Below are 25,771 nucleotides of genomic sequence, written 5' to 3'. Positions count from 1 at the left end.
TTGGACTGTCCAAACTCTCTCTTAAACCCCACAAAAGAGAAGGGTGGTGGGTCAGCAATCCACAAAGATATAGAGAAGAAGAAGAATAGTGGTTGAATCTTACTCACAACCTCACATGGCTTTTATCTCTCTCGGTTGCCTCTCTTCTCTCAACTCTCCTCTCAATTGCTACAACACACACACCACAAAAAACGGCTGGGAGATAAATACATATATATAGGTTAGTTTAGGTCACTCTAATTGGGCCTAAGGTTCACTAAGCGAGCTACCAATTAACCTAAACTATGGGCCAATATTCAACTCCATATTAATCACTAAATGGTCCAACTAACCAAATAATCATCCAACCCAAACCCGAACCATCCAAAAGTGTAGTTCATCTTCAAGTCGAGCCAAGTCCATGGTGTCGATAAATAATTCGACAACTGTTTTAAATTATCGCTCGGATTATTGGATATCAAAAAACCCAACATCCTCCTTAAAATAATAATAATAATAATAAATCTTGTAATAAATTTGGTTTCTCTATTTCTTCTCATTTATTAAGATTTTTATTTTTTCCCATTATATTTAGATGTGAGCATTGCTTTCAGGTAAAGAAATATGGCTCTAAAATTTTAGTTATTATTACCTAAAAAGATGAAATATAAAAATTTTAAAGAAAACTATATATTTCTCTAAATATGATGCAAAACAACTCTTTCGTTTTTTTGTAAATAATTAAAAAATATATGCATGTACATATTTTAGAATAATTTTATACATAACATTAGATAGACAAGTGAAGTTATGAAGAAAAAAAAGTAAGTAAAACGCTTATATAAATTAGGTTCATGTTTGATTTAGATAGAAAATCAGATTTTCATTGAAGTTGGTAAATATGTTGCTAAAAAATTGTGAATTTCGTGAAATGTGCAGTCGAAATTAATTGTTAATTTTAACTTAAATTCTAGGTTAAATTTTTAGTGAAACTAAACGAGGACTTAGATAAAAAAAATAAAAAAATGCTCCTCATCCAGGCCAAAAAATAGGGGGCTGAGGTGGCACCCACCTCAGCAAACCCCTACCATGTGGTCCATGACAGTGTAACAGCCAAACGTTGGACCCCCTCAAATTTCTACAAAAATGTGTGGATCTTTATCATGCATAACAAAAGAATTTTGTTAGTTGTACAATTGGGGATTGACAATCCTTTCACAAGAAGGGAGGCTTACGATTTTATTTATTTATTGTAGGCTCCTCCTATACGAGTGGTTGTCAACCCCAATTATACAACTAGCATGATTTTAACCAAAAAATAAAAAATGGAAATTAATCTACTTGAACAAGTTGGCCATGTTCAAACAGGGGCACAGGGCACCAAATGGATCCCTCCGATAGGTGGGGGTCTTGTGTTCAAACAGAGACGTCAAACAGGGCCTACATGGCCCTGTTCAAGTAGCAGCGCGACTTAAGCATTAAGAATAATGCTGAACAAATAGGGGAAAAAACATGGAAAAAATAGACTAGTGTGACCATCCACGATTGAGTGTTCTTATGATTTTTTTACCTATTCTCTAATAAAAAACTGTCAAGTATAGTTTGAAAATGGTTTTCTATCATTGAATTTGACCATGTAATATGATTGAAGCATTAAAATGATTGACAATTACACTATTCGTAATTGACCAATACACTGATATGAAGTCAAACGTATTGATTTTCTTTCCAGAATTTTTGAAGTTACTCTTTTTAAATCGGAACTTGGTTCAGCCCTTGTTTGATCCCCATTTTGAAGAAAATAATGCATTTTGACTTTTGAGATGAAAAATGTTTGATTAAAAATTAAAGAAATTTTTTAAATTTGCGTGTAATGTTATTTTATTGAAGAATGTGTGGTTGAAAAAGAATTTTGAAAAAATGAATTTTTAGAAGAATGAAAATCAAACAAAAACTCAAAAAAAGTCTACAATGAAATCAAACAAAGAGGAACTATTAAGCACAAATACTGCACAATATCGAGGATTCGAGAAAAATGAAACTAACTCTAAAAAAAAAAAATTGGAGAAAAAGAAAAAGTAACTTTTGAACACAGGCTACCCAAGAAATTCAAGACCAATTTGGGAACGTTTAATTCCCTCTTCTGGAGAAAATTATCTTCCAAGATTGAACAAATTGCTTCAGTTAAAGGTGATAAATGGGCCTAATCAATAAAGCAGAATCATCTGTATCACAATGAAAAATTACAATGTTAAACTGAACCTAGGACCTAATACTATTTCTGTTACTTGAACAACAGATACATCCATCAGCCATGTTGCATCGCATCCTCTCTTAAATTATCCTTTGGATTTCTTCGAAGAATGACCTGTCTTGCGCTTATGTCGACTGAAGTCAGACACAAAACGAAACGTCTGGCCACATCCCGCCTCAGTGCAAACATAAGGACGAGCACCCGTATGAACTCTTATGTGTTCAGTCCGAGCCCATGCCCATTTAAACGTCATCTTGCAGCCTTTCCATGGGCACTTCAGGGGACGATCGTCCATGTGAACACGTCGATGCTGCACCAGATACTTGTGTGAAAAGAACTTTTTCCCACAACCCTTGACGGGGCAGATATTCCGTTTGTGCAATTTAAGCTCCTGTTTCGAGCCAAAACTCATATTGCAGCCTTCCATGTTACATGGGTATTCCATTTCCTCGTCCTTTGTCTTAGCATTGCTACCACTAGCCAGAACCTTCGTGGCTTGACCTTTCTTCATTATCATATTTTTATTCTGCATCTTTGGTATTGATCTCGCTTTAGCTGAGTTGGTTCCTGAATCTTTACCTGGTTTTGAAGTTCTTTTTCTTAGTCGTGTACCTGGCCAGCCTTCCAGCTCACTATCAATAAGTGAGTCGGACTGTTTCTTGCTACTCTCACGAGTATTATGAGGTTCAGGAGTCGCTTTCTTCATTTGCTTATTTCCAAGCTTACTTTTGACTAGCTTACGACATCTCCTGACTGGAGATTCTTCCACCTCGTCTTCACTAAGTGGGTCAATATGTTTCTTGCTTTTCTCACGAGTATTCTGAGGATCGGGAGTCTCTTTCTTCATTTGCTTGCTTCCAAGCTTACGCTTACCTTGCTTATGAGAGTTCCCAACTGAAGGTTCCTCCACCTCGTCTTCAGTGAGTGAGTCAAAATGTTTCTTTCTTCTCTCACGTTTATTCTGAGGCTCGGGAGTCTCTTTCTTCCTTCGTTTGTTTTCAAGCTTACTCTTGACTTGCTTACGGAAGTTCCTGATTGGAGATTCTTCCATCTCGTCTTCAGTGAGTGCTTCAATTTTTTTCTTGCTTCTCTCACCTTTATTCTGGGATTCTTGAGTCTCTTTTTCCATTCTCTCTTCTCCAAGCTCACTCCTAGCTTGCTTAAGAATGTTCCAGGCTGGAGACTCTTTAGAAGGTTCCTCTGGAGTTTCTGCCATCAGAGATTTTGCTTTCAAGGCTGACCTATTTTCTGCTCGACTCTTCCTCTTTCTACTAGTTTTGCAACTTGTAGAAGCTGCTTCAGAAGTTCGGGAGGCATCTAATGGCCTCCCGAGGTTCACATCCGGCTCGACCCGAGAAGGATTACTTTTCTCCAGTTCTTGTTCTTCAGGATTGTTGGTTAACAATGGGTGAACCTGACTCGACATCCAGACTTTACCACACCATTTTCCAGCAACAGCAAACCTTCTCTGTTTGCCTGATCCTTTTCCATCACTTTCTCGAGTGTCCGCCGGAGAACTACGTCCAAAAGCATTATATACAACTGCATTGTATGGCATCTGCTTACTGTAGAGAGGAGATCGGCTAAGACTAGCACTGTAGTAGAGATTGATGCCAAGTTTAACGGCCCAGTCACCAATACCATGTATAGCATCTTCGCTATCTAAAGCTAATCGTATCATTTCCTCATCCTTTTCTGTGGCCTCCCTGAATGGCGTATCATTCCAAAGATAATCAATTTTCAATTCTTCTGCCACCTTTTTTGCTTGAGATTCTAATTTGGGATAGTCTGCAGATTTTTCAACAAAAAATATCAAGCGGTGTGTGAAAAGAAAGAGGAAATGCATGAAAATAAGAAACAAAGATAGGACATTCAGGGCTTATATACTATTATTTTATTTTAATGTTTAGTTTGTTGGGGTAAGGTTTTAGGAGGATGCCACACTTAGGTTCACTATGAGAGTCAATAATCAATCCACTTTTCCATTCCATGAGCAAGTCTATTGACGAGTATTAGTCATTACAATCACGAGTTCTCAAATTAACATAGCCCAATTTATCGGATCGTGTCAAAATGAAATGCTAAAATAAACTTCTTCCAAACTTGGAGCAGTAACCAAAAACTATCACAGGGTATTTCATTATTATTCATTTCAGCCCAACATAATGACTCAAAGAAACTAATTCACCCAGAAAAACATTTTATAATGGAAAGATAGGACAATAATAAGAAAAAGAAGCAAAAATCATGTTCATCATCTATTACAGCGTACCGCATATCACTGAAGGTATTTAGAACTGTATGCTGAAAAAATAAATCACATCTCACCTGGATGACAGACTAGGAAAACGTGAGCTCCTCCAAATGTACTGAGCCGCTGTTCTACTTGTACAGCATGCTGAAGGCAGAAAACGTGCATTCTAGAAGATTCTTCATCAGATTTTGGAGCAAAAGACGTAGTTGTCATCTCAAGTGGTACCAAAGCAGTGCTAATTGTCGCTTCATCCTTACTGGCAACAGGGTTACAGCTTGAGGCACCGTTCTGTAATTTCGTAAAATTTCTAAAACTATGCGTTAAAGAATTTAAGTCAACCAATTTACAATTGTCGGTTTCAAACTCATCAGAATAATCTAAATTTTGATATACTTTGTCCTTATTTCCCACTCTGGCTGTGTCATGCTTTGAATAAGAATTGGAAATCTTGAGAGCATCATCATTCCCACTGTCAATTCGGAAATAGCTCAGCTCTTGTTGACCTTCATGTACACCTTCAGAACAATCACTTCCTTTAGATTCAGGGTCTTTGACAGGAATATGTACTTCGAACTCTTCCTCCTCAGAGTCGGAGGATTCATCATACATCAGAGCCAATAGGCTGAGGGCAGAGGTGTCTTTTTGTGTTTTACTATTGGAAACTACTGTCGTGCTATCATCATCTAGTGTTTCAATTTGAGCAGCAGAACTTATTGTGACATCAAACAATCCAGCTGGCGTCTTTTTTAGAACAGATCCTGCAAATGAACAAAAAGTTCAAATTATAATTCACAGGCATATTCTTTCATTTGAGCACGATACATAAAAAAGGGAACTAGGCAGAATGGATACTTCAAAACTCTCATGCGATATAACACTTGGATGCGTATCCAATATGTGTGAAATATATTCTTAATAGCAGATACTATCGGGATACTTCCTGGATACATACAGACACATTTCGGACACAGAAAGCACACATCCTGTATTATGAAATTATGTTTTCTGCAAAGAAAATTTATTCAGATAATTTTTATCATTTCAAAACAAAAATTTAATCAATTGCTCAAACAAATAACTCAGTGATTGACTTTAACTCCATGTCAACACAAATCTGTTGGTCTTTCTTTTGATTACTATTATTCCCTTAGCTTATGGAGAAACATCGTTAAGGATTTCAGCAGATATATCGCAGAAGTATTTTAAGTTCTGAAAACCTGGTGCTTATTTTCTTTGCTTCAAATATAAGTAAATGAAGTAAACTTTTATTTAGATGTTTGATTTTGTGACATTAACCATAAGCAACATATTATTTTGGTGCGAAGTTGCTTCTGCATTTTGGCATACACAAAACTGTATATCGTGCATTTATTTGTATTATCATATTTACACTTTTTCCTACATATGTATCCTAAAAAATTTGAGAACACCAAAGATATACTTTATGGGTTACAATAATGCTATTCATATCAGTGCCTCCCAAGAAGGCAGGCCCTTTTCAAGCGATAGTCCCAGGTCCGCATACAGAATCTTTAAATTATACCAAATCATATGCAGTACAAGTGGTAAACAATAAGCAGGGCCTTATTAATTTAGTGACTTAACCAGAAGTCAAAATCAAGTAATCTTTTCTAGTCCTTCATATCTTCTATTAATATCTTACAAAGAAACATCCACACATATCTTCTATTAATTATCTTCCAAATAAACATCCACAGAAGAGCATTGAATATCTTGTCTATATTATGCATCAATCTGAAAAGAATATCTAAATTGTGACGTGGTAGAATCTTAATGGGACGCAGCCCAACTTAACCACAACCATTCTTAAAACTGTGGTAAGAGAAGTTCTGCACTATCATGAAACTGATGCATTTTAGCTGTTCTTTAGAGTAAGTCAAACTTAGTGTTTGTTTGGGAGATTATTTGACGTGAAAAATGATTTCTTTGGAGAACGTGTGGTTAATAAGCAAGAAAAAGTTATGGGTCCAATTGCAAAATTATTTTATTGGAGAATTTGAAATGAGTTTGAGGAATATTAATTTTCAAATAAGTTGTGCCAAAGCGTTTAAAGCGTTGTTTGAGCCCCATTCTTTAAAATTCATTTTTTCCCAAACTCATTTTCAACTCTACATTCTCCCAACAAAACAACTTTGCACATAAACCCAAATCTTTTCATACTTTTTACAATATAATTCTCCAGGAAAATCGCATTTTACAAAATCTATTTTAAGAAAAATAGGGGCTAAGTAAATTCACCAAGCATGATTTTCTAAGTCACTTTTTTTCACTCACTCACTCAGTGTTCTAGAAGAAGTTAACTTTTAAGCCAAACACGCTGATCCAAGCACGTGTTCCCTTGTATAGGGATACACGAGCAGAGAGAGAGAGAGAGTGTTATGCATACCCACATCCATGTAAGGATATATCAACTATATAAACCAATTACAGAAGCCAAAAAATACATGTAAAGAAACCCCTTCCAAATGAACCAGCCAGCATGTATAATTTTATAGGGTTTTATAGAAGATACCTGAATGGGTATTCACGACACAAGCTTGCACATCGCCAATGCGGGGGTTGTAGCCATTGCCAGCAGCTTCCCAATCATCAAAGATATTACAATCAGCTGACAATAGATAACGAGCAGCAGCTTCTGTTGGTTGAACTATCGCTACACAGGCAAAGCACAAAATACCACAAGTGACACATGAAAACAGTCCCTGCTCCGACAATCTATCAAATTGGGAAGCTCGTTTCATGTCAGAGTCTGCACTTCCCGCCTGAGGAGCTAAAGAGGGAAGCTTGTTACCATTGCACAAAGAATAAACTTTCCCTTTTACTGGATAACCTCTCACTTCCCTCACTTCTTGGTTCGTATCGAGTGTTACATCCTCACAAACAGTACTTTTTGCAGTTTTCAACTCAAGATCCGGACTGCAAAATCTGGAGAACAATCTAGATCTGACCGCTGACAGGGATCCACCTCGTAAATTTGAACTGCTTAAAGAATTTTGAGGAAGAACTATGACGGCAGATCCTTTTCCAAGAATATGAAGTGTATTGTTGTTCTGCATCACATCCTGCGAAAACAGCTCTTTGATCAACATTTCTCCTTCACTTTTCTTTCTATCCTTTAACCGGGAACTCCGAGGTTCCACACAAATGCTCTTTGGTAAGCTGCAAAAACATAAATACAAAATGACAATGAACATAATTCACCAAAATAAATAAAAATCATAACAGTACATAGATTTATGCACAAGCCACTTGTTTGTTTCTCTTGACAATAATGGTGTTCAAGCAACAAGAGCTAGCCCATTTATATACAACACGATACGTAACTGCCCAAAACAAAGACTAATCCATTCTGTTGTACATTTAAGAGCGAAAGCTTCAGCAAAGAAACATTTATTGATGTGAAATGCCATAGCAAAACATGTGCAGAGGATATTGGTGGCTAAATTATCAAGAGCTCTACCTTATCATATATAGGCCGAACTATATTTCGAACAGAGATTGAACATTAAATTGTTTGTACAAAAGAGTACACCGACTTACAAGAGAAGGGGCGTTCAAGCATGTTAATTCCAGAACGAAAAGTAGAAGTCATGTGTTTCGGGGTGCAAAGTTTGATATATAAGTAACACGGGAAAAGTAAATCCAAACAAGAATTCTTAGTTTGTATGTACAAATGTTATCTTTCTTGAAATAGTTGGAATCATCTGGTTGTGGAAAAAACTAGTGTCTGAGTGTATTAATATGTAACAATTGAAAAGAACCAGAGTAGATATATGCACACAAATCCTCTCTTTAGCATTCATTGCTTCAGGATAATAGTTTAGACTTCAATAAATCTTCATTACCTCTGGATATGAACCTAAAACCAATGCAATTTTAGAGGCATAACAAATTGGAAGGCCAGGCACAGCAGAATGAAACTCAACAGAAAATCAGTCATAGCAAGGATTCAAACCTTGAACATAACGAAAGTGCTAGGTCATACAGTAACTGAAAGTGAGACACCATTGGAGAACAATTAATTGATGCCCTACGAATAGCAGCATCTTTTGCAATCCTCAACCATTCAGGAGTAGCAATATTAGCTGCCTCGCCGCAATTAAATCCTAAAATTGAAAGATCATACAAAGAGTATAAAAATACCTTCTTACATTCAATGTATCTATATTACGGTTTCTTAGTGACTCTCAATGAGATCTCAACGTTAAATGGGATTGAGCAGAAGAAAATGTAGTACCATGACTAAACCCTGAGTGATAGGCTCTTGGGAAAGTGACAACAAATTCTCCAGCATTTTGCACCAACCTAATTCGAAATACCAGGAAGTAAGAGATCCCATAATAATTTCCAGCCAACACTCGAAAGCTCAAAGCATTAAAGAAGCAGGGCATGAAAATTATTAATAAAGACGTAGTCACTACAGCATCCAAAGATTTTCCACAACTGAAAGGAAAAAAAAAATTTAAAGAAAGGAAAACTTTTCTCGAGTAAATAGATATGGCCAAGAAATATAATTTTAAGAAGTCATATTTAAAAGAGAATCTCTTTGTTCTTACTCTGTGTTTAGCTTTAAATTCTTTCACGTGTATAGAAAAGTTGCTCCACCAGTTATATATAACTTAGTTTACCTTTGTTTAATTTCTTAATTGGTGAAACAAGTACATAGCATATCTAAGAGTGGCAGAAAATACGAGAACCTGGCAATATGGGCCTTTCCAGAAGCAAGTGAAATTAAGTTGTAGTGAGCAAATAATATAAAAGAATAAGATACCATATCAAATTGTTACCTGCAGCATGGAACACCAGCATTAACAAGTACTTCAGGTGACATGACTGTGGTTTTCTCACCAAGTGTAGCAAAAGTAACTGAAAGAAAATGAATACGGATAAAGTTCATTTGAAGTGATGGACGAACATTAACTCACATATTCGTATAGATCTATAATAACAGTGATACAATACCTGCTGGTTTTACATTGTTCTCAAGCTTTGTGGTATGTTCAGGAATTCAATATTTTCTCGGTTTCAAAAGGACCATCATCTTTTTCTTTAAGGGTGGTGGGAGGTAAGGAATATAGTACCATCACTATTTCAATTAAATCATCAAGAAATGTCTTTAACTTGTAATAAAATTATAGTTGATACCCCTTTCCACACAGCAATTTACTATGGACTTAGCACCTAAGATTTACCATAGATATGCACACAACACTTCCCACCAAAATGTAGAAGAGAATAAATCCATTTACAACCAAAACTTATGAATTGAGAAGGCAGAACCAAATTATTGTAGTTTCCTGAACTTCTAGGCAATTTTAGCAATAAAAGTTATCCACTAAAATATACTACATTTAGTAATTTTCACCTATAACACTTCCCAGCAAGTGTAAAATAAAGCATATCCATTGTCAACAAAACCTTTATAAACAAATGATGTTAAATTTCAACTACATATATCTGCTTCGAAAATTAACTACTAACTTACCGAGAGGATTTATCTCTCCACCGTAACCCTGCACCCGTATCACCTCCTCAAATGCAACAGCCGCCTCCCTAGGCACACCATACCATGTCTTTCCAGCTCCAACATGCATATAATTCAAACTATGAAGGTCATGATCTTCCACATGCCAAGCAAACCAACTAAACATCATAGCAATGTAAACCATGGGTGAAGTTACCCCGGGAATTTCCTCCTTCATGAACCTTAACAATGAACATTTTGCCCTTGAAACCCCCCTCATATTCCACTCTGTCTCTCCCACCGTCAACGGGCCCTCATTCCCCTTCCCACCGACCTTCTTCACCACAAATGCTGACCCTGGCATGTCATTTGCGTACTCCACCGAAAAGGGCTTATCCACAGTTGCGTTCCAGTAAAGGGTCTCAATTTCCAACGCATTCAACCCTTTCTTCCCATACTTCTTCAAATAACTCTTCTCAAAACTCTTGGCCTTTGCCTCGAATTCCGAAACGGTATAATTCTCCCCACTCTGCCACACGGGTTTCTGCACCGGTCGGTTTTTCCTCGGGCAGAATCCGATCTGCTGCTGCCTAGTGGTGAAAGTCGGTGCGGGGTTCGAATCATTGGACCGGGCCAAAAGGGAATTGTTTAAATTCGCAATGGCAGTCTTCTTAGACGGTGCCGGCACAGGAGGGACTATTTTGCAAATCCCATATTTGGAGGCCTCCTTTTCAATCTTGAAAATGTAAGCAATCGGATCTTGGAACTCAGCTAGGGTTGGGTAATACTCTGGAGCTACTGGCAAAGATTTCAGCCATGGAAATACCTCAATATTCCCACCACTTGCTTCTACCCCAGCCATTAATAATTAACTAAAAAAATCAAAAAAACCAGAAATTAAACAAACACATATACCTCCAACTCTGTGCCAATCTTTGCATATGCATGAGATTATAATTGCAGGTATATTGTGAGATCTGAGGAGGGTTCATGGGGGAAGCATTGTGGGTGTACAGAAAGTAATAAACACTAAACAGATGCTGTTGAGATTCTCTATTTCTCTAATAATATTTCACTTTATATTTTCTGGGTACTGTTTGGTTTGGCTTTTTTAGTAGGATATATTTTTATATTACCCTTCGTTCATCTGTTTCTTTGGGAGGGGAAATGAACAGATGAAAGGGACAAATTGAAGGTAGTAAAATCAAGAGTGTAGGGTTCTACTACAACTTCCTACCGTGGGTTTATGACAGTGATTTTGGATAAAATTACTGTAATCACTGTTTTGCCAAATGGATTTGTTTTGGAATTTTCTATGTAATCTCGTAGGAGCACGCTTGGCTAAGCCGTAAGCGGGAAGTTCCTCATAATTTTTCAGTACTTTATTTCCTTTTATTTTTGTCAGAATAATTACTTTTCTGAAAATAAATATTTTTACTACAAAAATAAGTAACCTATTAGAACGTTCTTGGAAGTTATAACCTAAAAATCTTATATATTTTTCACTTATATGTGCTTTTTATTAACTTGGCCGAACAATGCTCTAGTCACTAGGAATCAGACCAAAAATAATTAATGATAGGTAGGGTTCTTGGAATGGGCGTATTTTGGGATTTTTGCAGTTGGGATCCTTCTATTTCTTTCAATTTATATAAAAGCCTAGATTTGTGTTACGTTCTCACGATATTCTTTGTTTGTTGATAGATTATTCACGTGGTTTTTGCCCTGGTTTTGTGATATTTAATTCATTACATGCTTGTTGATTCGTAATCCAATTCATTTCATGTGTATCCTTATTTATTTTTTTCTAAACATTGATGCCTCTTCGTGCTCTGTAATTTTATTTTATTTTATTTTTTAGATAGGAATGAGTATTCTTGGGATTTTTGACGCTCAATTGTCTTTATTCGTTTCTATGTTTATAAAATGAGTAATTAACACAAAAAGTCTTTACCTTTTAATGTTATTGTATAAAACGTTCATACCTTTCATTTTTTGCACTTTTACCTTTACCTTCACTTTTTATTGAAGAAATCATCATTTTCATCAATTTTCTCATGTAAAATGACAAATATACCCCATATTTAAATAAAACATTAAAAAAGAAAAGAAAAGTTAAAGAATAAATTACAATCATACTCTCAAACTTTTTTAAAAAGTGAAAATGAGTTCAAATAAATTATTAAAAAGGTAATTAACACAAGACATCCTAACCTTTCTTTCTTTTTTTTTTTTTGACATTTTCACCCTTATTTCATATTTCATTGCGAAAATCGTAATTTTTATCAATATTCTAAATTAAAAGTTGTAATATGACAAATATACACTCCTTTTTAAGTAAACAAAAATATAAATAAAGAACAAATTGCAACTATGTTTCCAAATTTTTTAAAAGAGTACAAATAAATTGTAAATAAATAATTAGAGAATAAAGTAATTTTTTAAATTATTTATTTGAAATTTATTTATAATTTTTTTAAAAAAAATTGGGAGTATAGTTACTATTTATTCTTTATTTTTCTTTTCTTTATTTTTGTTTATTTAAAGAGGAATGTATATTTGTCATTTTATAGCTTTTAATTGAGAAAATTGATTAAAATAATGATTTTTGCAATGAAATATAAATATAGGGACAAAAATGTCAAACAATGAAAGGAAGGGACATTTTGTGCTAATTACCTTTTTAATGACTTATTTGGATTCATTTGCACATTTTAAAAAAGTTTGGAAGTATAATTACAATTTTTTTTTTAACTTTTCTTTTCTCTTTTATTGTTTTCTTTAAATATAGGGTATATTTGTCATTTTACACGAAAAAATTGATAAAAATGATGATTTTCGCAGTTAAAAGGTAAAGGTAAGGATAAAAGTGCCAAAAAAAGAATGGTAAAGACGTTTTGCACAATAACATTGAAAAGTATGAACGTTTTGTGCTAATTACCTTTTATAAAATTTGTCTTTATTTTATTGGTTTTGATTAGTGTTCGAAATGAGTGGACGGGCTCTCTAAATGGGCTTAGACTAACCTGTCAAAAAAGAGGAAATTACACCTACGCATGATTTTTAACTTTCAATTTCAAAATTAAGGTTAAAATTGACTTATTCAAAAATCATATGATAATTCAATTTTTTGTAATACTAATATTAATATTATTAAATTAAATTAATTGAAAATGAAAGGTGTATCACAACCAACCCTCAATTTAGAACCCCTCTCTCCCTCTCTCTTCTCCGTAATTTCTCCTCAATCAACTAACCCAAGATCTTTCCCTTCTCCTATTGTAATGCTCGTTATCTCACACAATCGCTCAATAGCATCCTCTCAAAATTGGGATCCTTCTAGCAAGGTCTACAAAAGAACAATAATCAGAGATCTATGATGACGAATTCCTTGGTGAGAATTGGAACTGGCAAATGAGATTTAGTGAAGAAAGTTCTCGCTTCTTTGATTCATCCCGTCGACACATCATCTCCGTCGTTGTGTCGATTTCCAGTCACGGCTAAGCCGACTCTCAACCATGCCTAAAACACAATCATAAATTCTAAAATTCAACGTATATGTTTGTATAGTTCAATTGACGTAGACTGCATATAAAACAATAATGGACTAGTGAGGTTTCTGTTGGCGGCTGAATCATTATGCATCAATGGCGTCTACTTCAATAAAACTGGTGGTGACCAGATTTGTGAGCGAGTTTTTCAAATTCATTTGTCAACTAGGGGGTGTTTAAGAGTGATTTTTAATCCAAAAAAATTGATTTTTTGATAGTTATTTCATTATTTCAGACGTAAAGTTTGATTTCTTCTTTCACGGGTGGCCCCACTTTTCTCCTAGCGATCAAAAAATCAATTCTCAAAATCGTTACCAAACGGGACCTAGATTTGTTGGTGGCGACCTATTCGATTTGTGGTGGCGGATTTGTTTGTGGTGGCACCGCCATAGGTTGTGGTGTGTGGGGATCTGTGTTGGATGTGTGTGGTGCATTTGGAAGCAATCGTAATTGGTTGTGGTGATGATTTATACGCGATATGTTTAGAGGTGGTGGTGATGGTTTCAAAACAGCGGTGGTGATGTGCATGGTTGGGTTGTCGTGCCGATGGTTGTAAGGCTAAATGGGTTGTATGAAAGCGTTTTGATCAAGGTAATTGTGAGCAATAAAATTAATGAATTGTGATGGTCCATTATTAAATAGTTGTGACTAATAAAATGAATAAATTGTGACTAATAAATATGTGACTAAATTTATAATTGTAACATACAATTTGCGTTTACATGATCGATAAATAAGTTATAATAAATTAATTTGGTAATTGACCTACGAAATTTATTATTTGTGAGGGGGAAAAAGTTGTTGCCAATTAATTTGATAATTTACAACTAGGAAATAGCTTAACCAATTAATTTGATAATTTATAATAATGAAATAAGTTATAACATATAAAATTCATGATTTGCAGTCATGAAATAAATCGTGACCGATTAATTTAAGATCGTTAAATAACTCGTGATCAATTGATTTGATAATTTGTGATCGTGAAATAAGACGTGACATATAAAATTTGTGATTTGTAGTCAAAAAATAGGTTGTGACCTATCAAATAAGTTTTTGATGAATATAAGTCGTAAACAAATAAGAACAAGTCACAATGAACGCATTACAAGTCACAAACATTTACAGTGAAAATAGACATGGTCACGGAAAAGTCACAATTCATATCAACTTGGTCATAGAGAGTCAAATTAACTCGTAAAATGTTAGAAGTAGTAATAATTAACAGAAAAATTGGTCACACTAAAATCATTGTTCACATATTAGATCAGAAAACACTATTAACACGGACATAGTCACATATAGCCACGATCAAGACGACACAGATCACATATAGTCAAAGTTAAGAAAGATCATATCACGGGCTAAATTTGAGAAATATCTAGTCATATACAATCAAAATTAAGAAAAACTTGATCAATGATACTCACAAATCATGCAAAGTCACAGTCACAAAGACAATTATAGGTCACAACTACGTGCGAGTTAAAAATTAGAGTATGTTTATTTGAAGTGACTGAAGTAAAAAAGCTTTAAAGTGAAGTCATAAATGAGTGATACTTTACACTGTAATCAAATTTTATAATGTATTTAAAAGTCATAAATGAGCAATACTTTACACGCTAATCAGATTTTATAATGTATTTGATATAGATCTCTACAATGAACTTCAAATTGTATGATTTGACTTTGTAATTTATCTTGAGCATTTCATCACAACTTACAATATAATGATAAAGAATGCAAGTTTATCTTGGAGTCAGGCAACGTCGCCAACAAGTGCCAAGGGAATACCTTGGGCCAGTCGCGCTGAAACCAACAATTGAATTATGTATTATGCTGCCCATCTCGCCAAGGGAATAAAATGTTCAAACCATTGCCCATCTCACCAACAAACCACACAAAAGTGCCACCCATGACCCATTACCACCGTCGTGTGTTCAAACCAACTCCGACCATAACGGTATCTTAGAGCTATGAATTCTCAAAGATAAGAAGAGATTTCCATTTTCGATTCAATTCCAGAAAAATTTTACCGCAAAATCTAAGTAAATTTCGAGAAAATTAGCTCAAATGGCTTCATCAAAGATGTTGGCGTCAACATCAACGGCCGATCTAAATCTACCACGTCATACTACTTCTCCTTTACTTTTCAGATACTAATCATCCTCTGCATTTTGGATCTATAATCATGGAGGAAAATTTGAAGAATATTTATTGTAAAGAATAACAGCATCGAAGGTGAGGATGCCATTGTGATGGTGCGAATGCTGGTGGAGGAATGAGATATGGGAATGGGGTGAGATGGAGAGATTATGCCAAATCAGTAATATATAATATAAACCATATTATCGAGAGTTTATATTCCTCCTCGCACTCCCCGGGCATAATCTAGTGGTGCAAAGAATAGGAGTAAAGTAGTCTCAACCTTACTGGCAGCCGCAGTGTGAGAGTTCGATTCCTGAGATATGGAATTGAACTCTTTGTGGGCACCAATGTGCGGGCAAACTCTTGTTCCCCGGCCTGCTGGAGTATATCCCGCGATTTACCTCCCTCACAACGCTCCAGTGACAGGGAGATGGGGGCCCTCAAGGTCTTCAACCTTTTTAAATTCCTCCTCGCCATAATCATCCCAAACGGGAAGTATCTTTCCCTCTGAAATTGGAATAAATTCGACTGCGAATCACCAAATCATGGTAATTTTTTCTATCTAATGAATGGTAATCTGCTCTAAATTCGTCTTGCCTTATATTTCTTTGGTTATTTAATTTGTCTCAATCTTTTAGTTGTCTGGTACTTAATTTCCGGTTGATCAATGGATTCATTTCAATTACACCCTATTTTTGTTGGTTTAAATAGTTGCTGCCTTTTGGGTCATTTTTCGTTTTCTCGGTAGAGATTGAACACAAATAAACTCACCAAACAATATTTTAATTATTATTTTTTTTTAAAAATTAACTATTATATTTTACCAGACGTACCATTTACGGTAAGGGAAAAACTGATATCACCACTGAGTGAGGTGAACATAGTACTCTCATTAAACTTACTTTCAATTAATGTGAATATTTTCGCTAGATAAAAGAAAAATTATTCAATTTTAAATTAAACAGGCATTAAAAAGCATTCTTTAATTAAATCGAAGAAACATAATAGGGTTCGATTTTGTCACTATTATAGTCGAGGACCAAACATTAGACTGCATTCTTACACCTTCGTGTTTGGATTTAATCCTCTTGATCCAAAGATTCCACAATATGACCAATTGTGAATGTCATGACTGTACGTACCATTATGAGACGAAAAATTATACTTGTACATAATAATTGCACATAATGATGTCCATAATGTGATGTGACAATCATCCGATCGTTAATGTGCAAATGTAATATTTGAATTAAAGGTTGGATCCAGTGCCACGTATAATTATGGACACCATTATTTACATTTAACACTTCCCGAGATGAGACAGACTCGAAGAGAGAGCATCTTCTTCTCTAGTCTATACTGAAATTTTCATTAATTCCATCGTGCATTCATTAGGTACAACGTTCTGTAGTTTTCACAAGCCCCACGCTGAATGAGAGAGATGGATTGAACGATATTTGAGATATAATGGTATGTCACAAAAACATGTAATACCAAAGAATACCTTACCTTCACCGAATTTTTCTGCTTTCTCAACTTCCAGAAGCCTTTTCCATACATTTGAATTCTGTTGTTCGAATGTGACTGCTTTCATGACTCTAGCTCTTGATTCCTTAATTTCCACCATAGTTTTCAAGCAAAAAATAATTTGAAAGGTCACAAATACACATTTGCTATTGGATAGTTCCACTCCACCCCCTAAAAAGCCAGCTTGACCCAGATTTTATAGGAGACATGTCTGGACAATCCCTCAGCCCAGCTTAGCCCATTAATTATAGGGCCTATGGTTATGGGTCGGATAAGACTCTACTTCGAACGGAAAGGCGTGAAAAATGCAAATCTGATACTATATTTTTTTTCTTAAAAAAAATAAAATGGAAAGGTCCCCATCATATACATCACAATCTTTTTCAGACAACAAAGAGAAGAAAGTATAAAAAAGGTACATACCAGATGTGATTTAAACAAGTCTATATATTTCCCATGCATGAAGATAAGTTGAACGGGATATTAGGCGACACCATACAGAGAGAGAGAGATTCATGCTTTTTTCTCAATATGCATTCGCACTTGTAGCATCCGAAGCAGGCTAACCAAATGACGATAAGAGCCAGCCCCTTTCTCTCGCATGCTGCACGTAAAATCTGAACTTATCCTTTGCATTTGGAATGTCAAGAGCCAGATCCTCCAGCCCATCCTTGATCCTACCAAAACCTTTGGTCATTTGATTGATAGTTATCAGCCCCTCACTGGAGCATTCCTGAAGCAAATCGAGCATCCTGTCGTTTTTCTTCTCCATTGCCATCACCAAAGCTTTCTTCACCACCTCATGGTTGAAGAAAGGCATACAGAGATCTCGAATACATTGGCAAGCTTCATTAATGACACCCCCACTTTCGTATTCTTCCAGAAGCTTTTGTATCTTGTCCTTAGCATCCTCCACGGCCCAGCCAGTTCCGCCACCCCAACACCTTAGGATCCTCTCCCCAGCATGACGAGCTACTATCAAAGATCGAGCCATATTCACAGTTTCACTCCCGCTACAATTTGGTGTCAACCTATTGGCAATCTCCTCCAAATTTAGCGGGGCAAGGACATCATCAATAACAGCCCTTGCCAGAAAAAAGGCTAGTTCGTTTGAAGCATCTAAAATGTCAAGTGCAGTATCGTCAGCAGATTCCAACAACATAACAAATCCAACGACTATATCTTCAGTTGAGAAGATCTCGATATGAAGGGCAGAGAGTAAAACAGATGCCATCTCCTTTTCTCTATTTTTCCTGTCCATGGCTTGAGTGATAAGTTTCTTAAGAAAAATTGGATTATACTCGGGTAACCCAAGATCTTCCAGACTCCGAATCAGTTCTGGAATATCATCTGATAGGAAATATTCACGAATAATCATAACAACCTCTTCCTTGTAGCGCCTTAACTTTTCGTCATTTTTGCCTGGCTCCTCCCCATCCTTGCCTGGAGAGTTTAGAAAAGATGCACCAAGCCATCCTTCGGAAATAGCCTGGGGAACAAGGGATTGGAACAAGGTTTTGGCTGAAGGAATATCAAGGGCAAGGTCATCAAGGCTCTCAGCTAACCGGACAAACCCCTTCATCATCTGACTTGAACTTATCAGACCCTCATCTGCTGCCTGCTTTAGTAGCTTCATGATGAGCGGTTCTGCCGTACGGATCTCCATAGCTAGAACCAAAGCTCTCTTCACAACTTCATGATGGAAAAATGAAACGCCCAACTGCCTAATACACCAGCAGGCCTCAGAAGTATCACCATTCTTGACATACTCCCTTAAAAGATCTGCAATCTTCTTCTTCACTCCGTCAACAGTAAGATGCGTACTGCCACCCCAACGCCTCTCCACAAGCTCTGCATGATGTGGTGCTGAAAGATAGCTTTTATTAGCAGTTTGTAATACCTCAAATCCCTTTGAAGCTTCAGGAATCATTTTTCCGGCCTTCATAATGAAGGATGGTGGCAGAATATCATCAACCACTGCCCGAGCAACGAACAAAGCAAGGATATCAACAGCATCTAATATATCCACAACTAGGTCATCAGCAGATTCAAGAAGCATAAAAAACCCCCGGCTTATCTGGGTCGAACTGATGACTTCAGCATAAAGAGCTGAAAGCAAAACTGAAGCCATTTCCTTCTCTTTGTCATGCCTGTCCATGGCCATAGAAACAAGCCGCTTGACAAAGTAAGGATGATACTCAGTCGATCCTAGTTCTTTGAGATCAGAAGCAGCAACTTCCACATCACTGCTGCTGAAGTATTCCTCAATAATGGATACCACAGCTTTCTTGTATTCATCTAACGGATCAGAGACCATTGATCCAACAAGCTCATATGGCTCCTGTCAAGACGATTGTAAAAAGAAGAACAAAGTGCGACTATATACAACAAAGTTAAACAAGTGAATGGCAATAAATTTTCCTCCAGCAAATCTAAGCATTTGAATAGGAAAATCAGAATGGACAACAATGAATGAAATTGGATGCAAAATTCACCTCGCCACTGTCGTAGTTGGGATAATTCTGGTCGAGCTTTATCGGAGTCAGCAGGATCTTCCTTGGCCCAGATCGCCTCCCGTCCACCCGAGGGGGGTTGATGAGGACACCAGGTTCAGACCGCCACTGACGCATTTCTACAGACGCCGGAAGACACTTGCCCAACCACTCAGCTTATGGTTGGGAGATTGACGAGAGTCTACGGTGTTATATCCACTCGACAGGGTCGAGTTTTCTCCCACCCCGGGAGAGTTGATGAGGACATCCTTTCTAGTTGGACTTTTATTATTGTTTCAGTATTTTAGTTGGACTTTTATTTAAGTTTACGTATTTTAATTAGGACTTGAATAATGGGCTTGGCCCTATATTTCTAGGTTTTCATTATTTAAACCTATCATTGGTTTGTAATTTCTCAGTTGATGAATTGATTAAGAATTATAAAGTTGGCTTGGCCGTTTTCTCTCCTCCTCCCCGTTTCTGTCTTCTTCTTCTCTTCTCCTCCCCTTCCCTTCTTGTTATTTACTAATTCAGTAATCTCCCTACATCAAGTTTTATTTTGTCTTTTGAAAAGAAAATATGTGCCATGCACGTGGTTCCTCTAAAGTAATGTTGTCATGACCCCTTGCAAGAGGAGCCATTTAGATTTTTCGCTGCTATTATGAATTTTGTGGCCCTCTTGGGACTCTTTTGCCCTAAATGTTAGTTGCTCTTCTCAATTTTGATGCTCTCTTCATTTCGTTCTCTGTGTTACTTGTCATGTACTGATTCTTCCTTCCTTGCATTACATTGCCAGTTAACAAAAGCAATCCATAAGTTTTATTTTGTCTTTTGAAAAGAAAATATGTGCCATGCACGTGGTTCCTCTAAAGTAATGTTGTCATGACCCCTTGCAAGAGGAGCCATTTAGATTTTTCGCTGCTATTATGAATTTTGTGGCCCTCTTGGGACTCTTTTGCCCTAAATGTTAGTTGCTCTTCTCAATTTTGATGCTCTCTTCATTTCGTTCTCTGTGTTACTTGTCATGTACTGATTCTTCCTTCCTTGCATTACATTGCCAGTTAACAAAAGCAATCCATATTCAGAACAAGTTAATGTTTTTGCCTCGTATTTCTACTTGCACAGATATTGAGCCAAGATTGGTGGCTCAGGAACACAATGTAGAAGTACCAACATGGAGCAATTGGTGCCGGCCTAGATAATTTTAACATTATGACAGACAAACAATTAATGAGTGCAGTCTACCTTTCAATGGAGGGGTTACAAAATTCCATGCTTCAATAAGAAGGAATCTATTTGAGTTATCAAGAACACAGGAAATAGGACAATGAAACATCTTTTGGCTCAACTTCTTGCGCTGAATTCTTATTGGACTCTACAAAAGCAGAATAACAGATCAATTTGGAAATACATACCATCATCCTGTTGCTGAAGTGATTTTGCTCCTATCTAAGATGACCTCTAATTGTATATATAGAAGAAGGAGGCAAGTGAAGAAGAAAGAGGATCAAGCAAACTTTAAGTGATAAGAAGTCATAATTCAACTCACACAATTCAACACAGAGGATAGTAACATGGAAAGGTAGTTTGTAGATTTTAACAAAATATAGACACAACAATACATTAAGAAAACAGAGGTGGATATCATTTTCAAAATAATAGGGCACTGAATGTAAGGGACATGTTGAATTATGAATTTATGGTTTTTATGGTATACATCTAAAAAATATGCTGTTACTAAAGAATGGAAAAACTAACACCAAGAGTCAAAATGTTTTTACAAATAGAGAAAAATGATAAGAGTACTATTAAAAAAGAACAGTCATTAAATTCAAAGAGCACAATTCAAGCGGTCAAAGACAAGAGGCCAGCAAAGGTATCTTACCTCTAGCATAATCAATCTCTTTCCTATTCCTCTATTCTACCTTATTGAATAAAATGTCATGCTACAACCCACCCATTTTTAGTTTGAAATTAAGATTTTGACCCCCAAAGGCATCTTGCACATAAAAAGAGACCCCTTACATTGTGGATGTGTGGACACATTCTTGGTTTGCCTGAAATTAGCAAAACATACTTTAAGAGGCTGTCTGCTCAGTCCAAAACATGTCCAGTCATGTCATGCCCAACACTTATCACATGCTAATACTGAAGGCCAAAAATTTGTCCATACTTCTTAGTTATGATATCAGCTAGGCAAATATAAATAGAAAAAATTAGTTTAAAACTGCCTGCAAGCAACAGCCAATGTTACTTTTCCTCATTCACGCCCAATGAAAATACATCTAATGGAAGATACTCAACGTGTGTAAGACATGTCGATACATTGCAAAAATCACAACTATCCTATTCCTGTAAAAAATCAGAAAAGGTAAATGATACAGATTCAAATAGACATTATATATTAAAAATGACAAAATTAGGCATTAATGGAAGAAATTAGAACTTATTTTGATTGATTTTCTTATACTTCCATTCATTATTGGATTTAAAATGGAATTTTTTTCTTTCATTGCTGATAGTTGGGCAACTTTCAGCATAAATAGTAGGATGTCCAACTATTTAAATTATTGATTATAGAGATATATTGAAATCCACCAAAACGGGCTGGAGTGTCTAATCTAGGAAGAGTGGATTCTCTATTCAGCAACAGAGCATGTACATGAAGTATTTTTCCCTTAAATCTATTTTTTCCCCCTGAATTTAACTCTCAGCAACTCACTTTTTTGAAGCAATATCTCCCTCTCTTCTTGTGTCTCACTTTCTCTATCCCATTTCACATCAGAAAGTTAACTTCCTAGCTTTTTACGTTTCATAAAGAACATCTCCATTAGAAATTCCTCCTTCACATCGACTACTCCCCAAAACTAGTCAACAGAAACTTTAGAGGCATTTAAATGTCAATCAACAGTATCTGTACAAAAGCTATGTGAATTGCAACTCCACCACTCACAAACACATCATATAATGTCCATCCAAGAAATCATAAATTTGACATCAATGCATCATATTTTGGATGGCGTGACAAATAAAACCTAAACGTATTTTCAAAAGATTATATGACATGATGGGCATCCCATACTATCTAATAGCTTTTATCCAGAATAATTAATATCTTGATGAACAATTTCTAAATATATGTTCAACATCAGCACGAAATTCTAAAAAATCAACTATTCAGGAAAAATAAAAAAAGAAACCAGAAAACTAAATAAATCATAGAATGCAGAGGTATTAAAGACATTATATTACCAATTTTTGAAACCTAGCCCGAGCATCGACCCATAAAAGAGAGTGTCATGGATCAAAAGGTAGAGCCAAGGTTGAACTGGGTTGAACAAGAATAAAAAATAATTAAATAATGTTTACTATAACCAAAAAAAGTTAGAAACATGTCAAAGTTCAGTTTGCAGTCAACAATACCAATTTAACTGTATAATTAGTAGACTAAATTGCACAGACATGGATACAACACGACAAACACGTGATTTTTCAAAAATAAAAAATAAAAAAATAGAACAGTACATATGATTTTAAATTCTTCAAAATTTTAGATTCATATATTATATCTTTATTTTGTAATTTAGATAGAGAATATGGCATATGGCATGCCTAACACTTGTCCCAGGGGTGTCTTTAAACTATCCCTCGAGACAAGACATGACAAGTCTCTTTTAATGTTTCCAAGAGACACGACAGGACATGTGTCAGACATAGACGTGCCTCCTTAGTAGGAGTATCCATGCATCCTGTTAGTAGATATGAGAATTAAGTTAATTATCTTATTTTATTTTACTAGTCAAAACAAGAGATAATAATAATAATAAAGATAAATGTAAATAAAAATGAAAAGGCATAAAGTGAAAATCCAAGGTTATTCCTTATGATTTATTATCATCTTCATTTCTGCAATTAAAAATGGAAACTACCTCTCATCTTCCAAGTATCAGGCCAAAGAGAGATATCCCCCTTCGAATTTTATAGGTAAATTCACATTTTTTTCGTCTCCCATGACTTGTGCCTGATTTCTTTAAGGTAAATTTTTTACTTTTGAAAACTTTCAGTTCCAATTTTTCCCCCTTTCCAAAAAAAATAAATAATAAAATCAAATGAATTGAGAAACCCATGTTGGGGTTGGCTGGTTCACAGAAAAACAGCCAGTTGAATTAAAAAGAGACCCATTTTAAGCTCGCAGGTTTTAATAGCCAATAGGTATCCTTTCCGACCAGGTTCCCGTTTTTCTTATTAAACTATCCGGTCCGGTTTTCGTAACATTGTAAATTACTAGTGCTATAAGCACGCCTTCCATCTTTGCCTGTTGCTGACCAGAAAATCATTAACCTGTCAAAATTTCTTTCCTATCAAACTTTTCCGTGTGAGTCTATTACAAACTTAGATCAGCAGTATTTACATACCTAAGTATCCTTTCCAAACTAATCTGTGCCACGTATACAAGATAGGCTCGCACATAGATATTTAATGGCCCACGAGACCATTTAGCTATTGATCAAGAACTACTGAGCACCAAACAAGGCATAAAAAATGAAAACTGAATTCTACAAAATTTCCTATATCAACACCTAAAAGTTGGCTACATTATGACCAGAACTCAATCCTCAGATGTCATGAAACAAAAAATCACGTTCCACAAAATATTCCAAAATGACACCTAAAAGTTGGATTAAACTGTGGCCAAGCCTCAGTACCCACACAATGCAAAAAATAAATATTCTCAAAAGTTTCCCTATAAGCAAGCCTAAAAATTAGCTTAAACTATGACCAGAAATCAGTACTCAACTTCCTTCATTCGGTTAACACGCTTGGTTCCGCTTAAACATAAGCAAAATCTAACTTTTTTGGGCAATATCAGGCATGATACTGGCCAAAAAAGAATAAAAAGCCAGCACTTTGCTAACTTAATCCAGAGCCAAACAAGTTCATAGAAAGTTTAACTGCAGTCTTCAAACTTTCTGGTCTCCGTTTGATTAAACATAAATTCAATCAGCGATTCCACAAGACACAGCTCAAATGGATAAATATTAAGTTGATTTTTAATTTAAATTAGAAATAATTACTAGTAAATCATAGCTTAGCTCAAAAAAAAAAAAAAAAAATGATAGAAAAATACCAACGAAAAAAACCAATAATTATTATTACCACTGTTCATTCAAAAAACCTTACCCTTCTTAACTCTGATAAGTTTCCCAGAGTGCGTGCGTCTCACATGCCTAACCGCAAGGCCACCAGCAGTGGCCGACTTGCCCCCTCTTGGTGCCTTGACGTGATGATGTTCCGACAGCAGAAAAGAAGTCTGAGTGGGAGATTTTGGGGATGTTGATAACGACAGTGACGACATCACCTCGGCATTCTGGGCTGCTATTTTCTGCATCTCCCTCTGATCCTCTGTCAGAAACCCCTCGCTGCTCGCCATTTCCGCTCCCTAGCCAAACCCTACCCCAAAAATAACCAAACAAATAAATTACAGAAATCCTAAAACTTGTGCATCAATTTGACAGCGCCTTATTTCACCTTGTATTTAGAAGATTTTACACGTGTATATTACTTCAATTTTCATTTATTTCTGGATTACCTATGTGAATTATCAAAATTTCCTCTGTTCTTGGCTCGGATGTCGAGCCAAGAGAGGATAGAGACAGTGGAGAAGCAATCGAGAATCCGATCTTCAAAAACACACAGTACGCACTTGAGTGCGTGTCTTCCGATTGGGTTGCTGTGTACAATATATTAGTATCTATCTGTAAGTGTAGGTTCTTTCCAGAGAGAAACTGCAGATTGAGTGACGAAGAGGACGAAATGGATGAGAGCACGAAGGCTATAAATATGGACTCTACGGTTACAAGTACACGTCATCTTTCTTGAGAATATACACGTGGCTTCAATGTATTAAGCGTGGTTTCTAAAAAGGTCGGGTCCGGCTTTCCTCTCGTACTACTAACTCCAATACGCTTTAATTTGTACTTAAGTCGCACATGCCTTACTACGATTTCATGCGGAAAAAAATATCATTGAGGATTGGGGAAAGTGCGAACGATGTACAGGATACCGGAGGTCCACGGGGCC

At 36.0% G+C, this 25,771-nt stretch overlaps 1 protein-coding gene and 1 pseudogene across 1 annotated transcript; both read right to left on the bottom strand.

Annotated features, from left to right (window-relative positions):
- Positions 1-2,087: 2,087 nt before the first annotated feature.
- Positions 2,088-11,211, bottom strand: LOC111405313 (lysine-specific demethylase REF6-like). The gene is made up of 7 exons (XM_023034139.1): positions 9,994-11,211; positions 9,296-9,374; positions 8,746-8,813; positions 8,464-8,614; positions 7,021-7,667; positions 4,562-5,245; positions 2,088-4,021 (listed from the first exon to the last, which is right to left on the bottom strand). The coding sequence occupies exons 1-7, from the start codon at positions 10,832-10,834 to the stop codon at positions 2,319-2,321; spliced, it is 4,173 nt and encodes a 1,390-aa protein (XP_022889907.1). The 5' UTR covers positions 10,835-11,211; the 3' UTR covers positions 2,088-2,318.
- A 6,286-nt stretch (positions 11,212-17,497) lies between these two features.
- On the bottom strand, positions 17,498-25,515 carry LOC111405312 (annotated as a pseudogene).
- Between the last annotated feature and the right edge of the window lie 256 nt (positions 25,516-25,771).

This window comes from Olea europaea, chromosome 12 (assembly GCF_002742605.1).
Source record: "Olea europaea var. sylvestris chromosome 12, O_europaea_v1, whole genome shotgun sequence".
Taxonomy (NCBI): domain Eukaryota; kingdom Viridiplantae; phylum Streptophyta; class Magnoliopsida; order Lamiales; family Oleaceae; genus Olea; species Olea europaea.
Note: the sequence above shows the minus strand (reverse complement) of the source record. Positions and strands in the feature narration are given on the sequence as shown.